This window comes from Aegilops tauschii, chromosome 4 (genome assembly GCF_002575655.3).
Source record: "Aegilops tauschii subsp. strangulata cultivar AL8/78 chromosome 4, Aet v6.0, whole genome shotgun sequence".
Lineage (NCBI taxonomy): Eukaryota > Viridiplantae > Streptophyta > Magnoliopsida > Poales > Poaceae > Aegilops > Aegilops tauschii.
In genome coordinates, this window is record NC_053038.3 from 207692554 (window position 1) to 207700401 (window position 7848).

At 45.4% G+C, this 7848-nt stretch overlaps 1 protein-coding gene across 1 annotated transcript; it reads right to left on the reverse strand.

Annotated features, from left to right (window-relative positions):
• Positions 1–1572: 1572 nt before the first annotated feature.
• Positions 1573–5359, reverse strand: LOC141021764 (protein FAR1-RELATED SEQUENCE 5-like). The gene is made up of 4 exons (XM_073497619.1): positions 5120–5359; positions 2786–3279; positions 2301–2683; positions 1573–1766 (listed from the first exon to the last, which is right to left on the reverse strand). Exons 1-4 carry the CDS (start codon positions 5357–5359, stop codon positions 1573–1575), a joined length of 1311 nt encoding a protein of 436 aa, XP_073353720.1.
• Between the last annotated feature and the right edge of the window lie 2489 nt (positions 5360–7848).

The following is a 7848-nucleotide window of genomic DNA, read 5'->3' on the forward strand; positions in this document are numbered from 1 at the left end:
CTTGCATTATGTGGTTCATACTCCTTGCATATGCTACAAAGTCTGCTGCTTGCTTTCTGTGGGTGTGGTCCCTTGTTTTGTTCCATAACTTTGGGATGCTGTTTTTGAACTTTGGGTTGCTTGACCTCCTCGGCATCGTTTCTTTCTAAGAGTGTTGTACAGGTGAGCTTGTTGTGTCCTGCAACCTTTTTGCACACACTACATTGTCTGTGTCCAAGTGGCACTCCGTTCTCATCGAGCACGACGACTCTTCCTGCAGGTGGTGCCTTTATTTGAGATCTCTTGTCACTTTTCTTTGCTGCAGAAATTTTCTTCCTACCCTTCGTTTCAGAGTACAGCGGCAGTTTCATCGTCTCTTGCTGTCGCTGCTGCATTAATTGGTCAACACCCTGCTTGCATTGGTTGGCTTGAACAGCAGCCTGGAGCATTTCAGCTGCATAATAATGAAGGTCATCTTCAATTTCAGCATCCTCTTCAGCCATCCCTTCGTCAGCATCCGCTCAATTTGCTGAATGTATTGCATCAAGCTCTTCCACAAGCCTCTTGAGAACATAGAAGTCTCTGTCATATTGCTGGTCACATCTCATCGCTTTCTTGTTAACCATCAAATTTAGCTACAGCAAGATGTCTTGCTTCGATAGTCTTGAGCTGCCATCCGATGCAGTTGTGTTGTAGTCCCTTGTATCAAAGGTTGGTTGTTATTTTGCAGTCTTTGTGTACCGTTTGAGGATATAGTTGTCTGGAAATTTGTTAGGCTTCAAGTAGTCCAGTATGTTCATGATGTGAAGGCAGAACAGGCCTGCATTTTGTGATGAATGCACAATACATAGTTTGTGAGCCAGCAATGAGTTTCATATATTTGATATGATACTACTAGTTTAGCTATTTAATGAGTTTGTTTTTCCGTTCACCTGTGTGAGTCCAAAGCTTGCATTCACACGCGTATATTTCATTCTCTTGGTCAGCTACAACCTAGACTTCATGCTTTGACCAGGCAAATTTGTTTTCATCATCCTGGCCAGCCTTGTTGTGGTAGTACACAAGGTAATTAGTGGGCTCTGTTGTAGGCTTTGCGCGAAATAGCGTGGATTTTCTCATCCTAGTCCTCATCTCGGTGTACACGGCTCTCGTGTACTTGATAGCCATGTCTTCCTCGTAGCCGTAGGTTGTTTTTGTCACAGGACTGGTCTGCACATGTCAAAAAATAAGATATTAGTCGAAGCAGAGTCATGGGTTTAATTTTTTAAATACAGTGTGCACATGTTGAAGGAAGTCACAATATGATGGGGGTGTTTTTTGTCTTAATACCATGCTGGTCATTGTTTGCTCGTTCTCCTTCTACATTCGAGTTTGCATGCAAGCATTTACCCGCCTAGCAAACTTGTGTAGGTTCTGGGTCCCCTTGACAAACCCTCTCTTGAGCACGTGATTCATGCTCTTGCTTCATTGTGTGGAAGTCATTCTAGCACAGAAAATGTTCTTGTAATATGCTGAAATCCACATTTTCCTATCACTCCACAACTGCATCATCATCTGGTCGTTCTCCAGGTTGTACTTGTGCACGAGTTCAGCTCAGGCAGCTTCAAACTCCTTTGGCATCAGCGGCCATTTTAATATAGCTGTGAACACCTCTTTGAATGTTTTATACTTTTTGTACAGCAATGCGAGGTATTCCCTGTACTTCTTCAGGATGTGCCAACGGCATAGCTTGTGGACGGTGTTTGGGAATGGTTGTGGTATAGCTTTCGCCATCGAGGGGCACTGGTCTGCATGAATTAAAAAAATAAAACTTGCTTCTTTTTGCACCGGTGGTGAACTTATGATGTACAAGTACTTGAACTTCACAGGTAGCAGTAGGACTATCTAATAATGTCACATATATTTTCCTTACAGCTGTGTTGTTGAACTTATGTTGTTCAAGTACTTGAACTTCAAAGGTAGGAGTATTAATAACTAATAATGTAACCCAATTTTTTCTGACAGCAGTGTTGTTGAACTTCTGTGGTACCAGTTCTTGAACTTCACATACATAACTATATTTTTCCTGAACATGTTTCATATCTTTTTTCTTACAGCAGTGTCCTTGAACTTCTATGGTTCCTCTATTTGAACTTCACATCCAGAACTATATTTATTCTAAACATGTGACATATAATTTTGCTTCTTATACTGTTTTGTTGGACTTCTGTGCTAACAGTGGTTGAACTGCTTGCTTTACATTATTTTCAGATAAAACCAATGTACCCAATACAGACCCATAGACTGAAAAGATGATGAAACTTGTAGAGTTTTTTACTCACCTGTTAAAATGCAAGTTGGGTGCTTGTTGTTCATGCACCGTACAAATGTATCGAACAACCACTTGAATGACTTTGCATCTTCGTCTCTGATCAGGGCAACAGCAAATATCTTTGACTGCAAGTGATGGTTTGTTCCAAAAAACACTCCCAGAGGCATATGAAAGCTGTTGGTCTTGTAAGTTGTGTCGAATGTTACGCAATCGCCAAAGTCTTGATACGCTCCTCGGCAGCTTGCATTGGACCAGAAAATGTTTTTAATTGACTTGTCCTTGTCTACTTGTATGTCATAGAAAAACTCATCATTGATTGCCTTCATGTCTTTGAAGAATGATACAAGTTTCAATACATCATCCAAATCATATTTGTTTGCATTCATGGCTTTCCTGCAAATTATATGCAAACGTGCATTTGTTATTTTTGCTAGCAAAGGGTGGTGACTTAGGATGCTATGTACATTTGCAGTATGTGCATTTTTGAATACTTACTGGTTTAGTAGGTCTCGTCCGGTCATGCTTAGGAAGTAGCTTCCATCTTCATTTTCTGATAGCATGGACATGATTGTTGTATGCTTGACATCATGGTACTGCAGGAGATTTACGTACCCCAAAATAGTGGGGTCATAATTCTTGTGTGAGTGCAAGAATACCAGCATGTCATCAGTTTGCATGAGTTGGTGATTATGATTGTACTCAATATCCACTGCCACACATGTGTTATCCTCCTGCACCTTCACCCTCATTCTTGCATTGCAGCCTGTCCTCTGCGATGTTTTGTTTTGCTTCCTGTTAGTCTCTGAAACAGAAGTTGTGTGTTTCCCTTGGAACACGCAAACAAAATACTTGTGGTTGTCATTCCCTCCCGTCTTCCTGATTCCAAAACCAGCGCGTCTGGCGTATCTATTATAAAATTCCCTTGCTTTCTGTACATCTTGGAATCGGATCTTTAGTCTTGGTATTAGATAATCCGGGAGATCCGGCATCTGTAGAAAAAGAAAAATAATCTAAACGGCACGTTAAAATGCAGTTTATGAACTTGTTATCCTGGAGGGAGCAAAAAAATTGCAGATAATACAAGATGCATATATAAATACCTAAATATTTGTTTCACTTACGTGCGTGTATGATCGCAACTCCACCGGAGTCTGCTGCTGTCCCTCTGGGATGGGGCACGGCGGAGTAATCATAGCAGGATGAAGGAGTGGATCACAAGGAGGAAGGAGGGCTGAAGATGGCCTCTCTCTTGTTTGCGTTCTTTTTGCTTGAGGTGGTTGTGGAGGTATTGTGATCCTGGTTTTGGTTTGCTCTTTTGTTTTGTGAAGCGATCCATCTACCTTATGTCCCGTACAATTCTCACTTGTAGCAGTAGCAGCAGCATCCAACGGTGGTAGTGTGCAGAGCACTCTCCTCCGTGTGTGTGTTCGTGTTGGATTTGTCTTGGGATCCAGTTTAGTTGCTTCCCTTTGGCATTGACGAGGCACACCAGGATAACCTCCAGAGTTACACGCGGGACTTGAGCTAACCCCCTCCTGCATCGGCATGCTTGGGAGTCTGCTGGTGGATACAAAGAATCCGCGGGGGATTTCCGGCGTCACCCAATTAGGTGGAGGCGCAAAGTTGGGCGGATAGGGTTGTGACCCAGCATCTTGGAAGTCTCCATGTGTTTCGGGTGTCATCCATTTTTGGTCTGGAGCAGGTTGGTAATGTTGTGGTGCGTTTGAGGTGTGACCCATTTAGGGGGTGGTGCAACGTGTACAGGCTTAGGATTGTGTACTTGCTGCTGGGAACTTCTAAGCTTCTTCATGCATCTCTCGTCTTGCGGCCATAAAAGAAAAAATGTTTATTAGGACACAAGTTACATCTGCCTATACCTTTGTAACTGAACGGAGCATTATTCACAGCCTGAACTTCTCATATAAAAGTGGTGTTCATGTACATATTATTTCCCTAGGACAGGTATCACACTCTGAACTGAGGTGAGCATCTGCACATACTTGTGTACCTGAACTGAGCACTCTTCACAGAATGAACCTCACATTCTGTTAATTCTACACTATTTGATTACTTATATGTACCTGAACTGAGCACTCTCCACAACCCGAACTTCTTGTTTTGCAAAGGGGAAATACTGTCTACAGTTAAAAAACCTGACCTTCATGAGTTTGAATGGTTGAACCACTAGTGCATACCAACCTGACCTTCATGTGATCATTTGTATGTTTTATTTTCCTTTTATTTTTTGCACACAACCCGATACATACAAAACTGAACTCTAGCAGACTTACTAGTTGAACTTCACATTTGTTTCTTACATGTGAATGCGGCAGATTTTAAAAAAGCTTTTGTAGCCTGGACTGATGCTCACACACCACCTGAACTTCACATGTGAATGCAGGCAGGTTTTAAAAAAGCTTTTGTAGCTTGGACTGATGATCAGACACCACCTGAACTTCACATGGCTGTAAGAAAATGAAAAATAGAAGGAAGTTCAACCATACCCTGACTAGAAGTTCGGCCAACCTTTTTCCAGCAGTAGATAGGCCACCTTGAGAGCAATTCGTCAGGGAGCTAGGAGAGGAATTCCATGGTAATCCATGTCTTGCAGAGGGTGCGAAGTTCATCTGCACAAAACAAGAAGGTCAGGCAAGGCAAGATTGAAGAAGAAGGCAAGAAGAGAGAGGAAGCTCATCTACCGTTGGTAGATTTGAAGGCGTCGCCGATGCGGCCTCCGCCGCCGAGATGCTTCCTTGGGTGCGCCGTTCGCCATAGGTTGCGCCTTGGACGTCATGAGCACTGCTAAGCCGTTAGGAGGTAATGATGGACCGAGGAGGAGGCTTCCGGAAGTCCATGGCTGTTAGTGGCACAAAGTCTGGCGGCTTCGCCGCCTCCAGGCAACGCGGGCTCCCTCGCGCCGGCGTCCGGCGTCGCTCGCTCACCCGCGCCGACGGTCGGACAGAAGGTGGCGACGGAGGGGGCGGAGCTGGATCCGGCCGGCCAGTAGGTGGAGACTGAGAGGAGGCGCTGGATCCGGTCGGCCAGGAGCTGGAGACGGAGGGGAGGCATTGGATCCGGCGGAGTTCGGCGGCGAATCACGGGGGGGAGGCCGGTGATCGAGGGGAGGAGCAGCGAGGAGGGGGGCTGGGGCGGCTGAATCGGGATCGGGACCAGGTGGGTTCCTATCGGGGCGGGCCGGCAGTTCAGGAAGTTTGGGTGGGTTCTGTCTGGCCCTTATAGGCTGTTGTGATCCAAATAGCTATTCTAATCCTGGGATTAGAATAGTGTTGTCCTATTCCAAACGTAATTTAATTATAAAGTGATCGTAAGATTACCTCGAGTGAAAAATAACTTATTCTACACCCTGGGTGATGAATAGTATATATATATATATATGTATATATATATGACAAATTTTATCTACAAGCAGTGGTAGTTACCTCCTAATTATCCATTGTCGATGTGCAACAGGACAGATTAGGTTTGCACGCATGCATGCATCCCAGTTTTTAATTAAATAATTTGGCCGATTTACCAGCTAGTTTAAACAACCCACTTGTGCGCTAGTCCGTTCGATCCATAGTAGTATCATTTTCTATAGAATCTATAGAGTAGTATATTGACACGTTAACTGGATTAACACGTCTTGGAATTATGTGTATGTCTACTAGCTTAGAGTGTTGTTGGCCGGCCATGGTACCGAAATATACATGTTTAACAGAGAAATTTCAAGTTATTAGTTAAAGGGATTCATGAAGAGATGAGTATATTCATCTAATCTATTTTTAGAACGAAGACGCAAGGAGCGTCCGGCTTTAAATTAATAAAGCCCACCGAATAGGCAGCATTCAGGTTCATAACATAGGACAACCAACATCGGGCGAGGCCCACAATCTTAGTACATGCAACCGGCCGAAGCCTGAGATAAACTTAAAGTCTGAAGACGGCCGAGCAAAAGGAGGTAGCCTCCCACAAAATCACCAAGGGATCATTGACGTGCAGTAGTCTAATGGCGCGGATCCTCACCATGGCTTCCTCCATCCTCTCAGTGTCCCGCCGTTTCCCCAACGGCATCCAGGTATGGAGGAACAAGTGGCATTTGAAAATAATGTCAGCGGGGTGAGATGAAAACTTGTGTTCGATAGTAATCTTATTATGGGTGGTCCAAAGCGACCACAACAGCGCCCCTACGCATCGCCAAAGAACTCTAGCATAGCCGCCCCTATGAGCGCTGAGGATGGCACGTAACTCCCCACTGGAGTGTGGGTTCCAATTTTGGCCAAAAGCTTCCCTAACGGCGCTCCATGCAAAGCGGGCCAGATGGCACTTAAAGAAGATATGATTCGTGTCTTCATGCGCACCACAAATAGCACATGAGCCGTCTGATGGCCCGTTTCTTTTAGCCACGTTGTTGGACGAGGGGAGCCTATCACGGAACATTTGCCAAAGGAACACCTTAATTTTAAGGGGTATCGCCACCTTCCATAGCCCCCGAGCTATGTCAAGTGTTGGCCCCTCCGAAAGCTTGTCGTACAGAGACTTAACCGAAGATTTCCTGGAGCTAGTGAGGGACCAAGGAACATCATCCGGCTTGGAGTTTTGGGTGGTAGCGGACAGCATAAGGCACAGCTCCTCCCAGGATGCACGCTCAGCAGCTGAGAGGGGGCGGATAAACGTGATCACTGGCGGGGATGAACGAAGCACGTCCGCAACTAGGGCTTCGGGGTTCGAAGCTAAACGATATAGCGACAAGTAGCTTTGCCATAACGGAGCGGTCCCGCACCAAGAATCAAGCCAAAAATGAGTAGACCTCCCATCATTAACCCGAAACTGAGCACCTAGAGAGAAAGTCGGCTTAACTGCCTAGATCCCATTCTAGAAAGTCGATCCCTTGGCTTTGGAGGTGAGAAAATTCCCGCCGGGAAAGTATTTCGCCCTAAGGATCTCAGCCCAAAGCCCCTGCTCGTTTTTCTCTAGCTTCCAAACCCACTTAGTTAGAAGGGCCACTATCATAAGTTTGGATTTAAGGATTCCCAATCCCCCAAACTTTTTAGGCGTGCAAATCGCCGCTCATTTCACTAAGTGGTACTTCTTTTTGGTCCCGGTCCCTTCCCAAAAGAACTTTGACCTAGGGGTGTCTAGCTTGGCATGCACGCCGTCGGCAAGGAGAAATATCCCCATGGTAAACAAAGGCAGAGAGGAGAGGCTACTGTTTGTTAGGATAAGCCTGGCAGCGGAGGACATGAACCTACCGCGCCAAGGCCTTACTGTCGTGGAATTGTCACGGCAGATGTCCTTAGTGTCAGGACTTAGTCGCGAGGCCAGCGCATCTATGTGGTAGCTTGAGAGGGGTTGGGCGGAATCGAGAGACGCAACACAAGACAAGGATTTAGACAGCTTCGGGCCCCGGGAAACATCATCCGGTAATAGCCATACATGATGTTTGTGGCTAGATCTCATTATGCTCATGAGAGAGTCGCCGGTAAGCCGGCTCTTTGTGTCTAGCCCTAGAGATTGTTTCTTGTTGCTTGTCCCTCTTTGGGAAGCCCTGCCCCTCC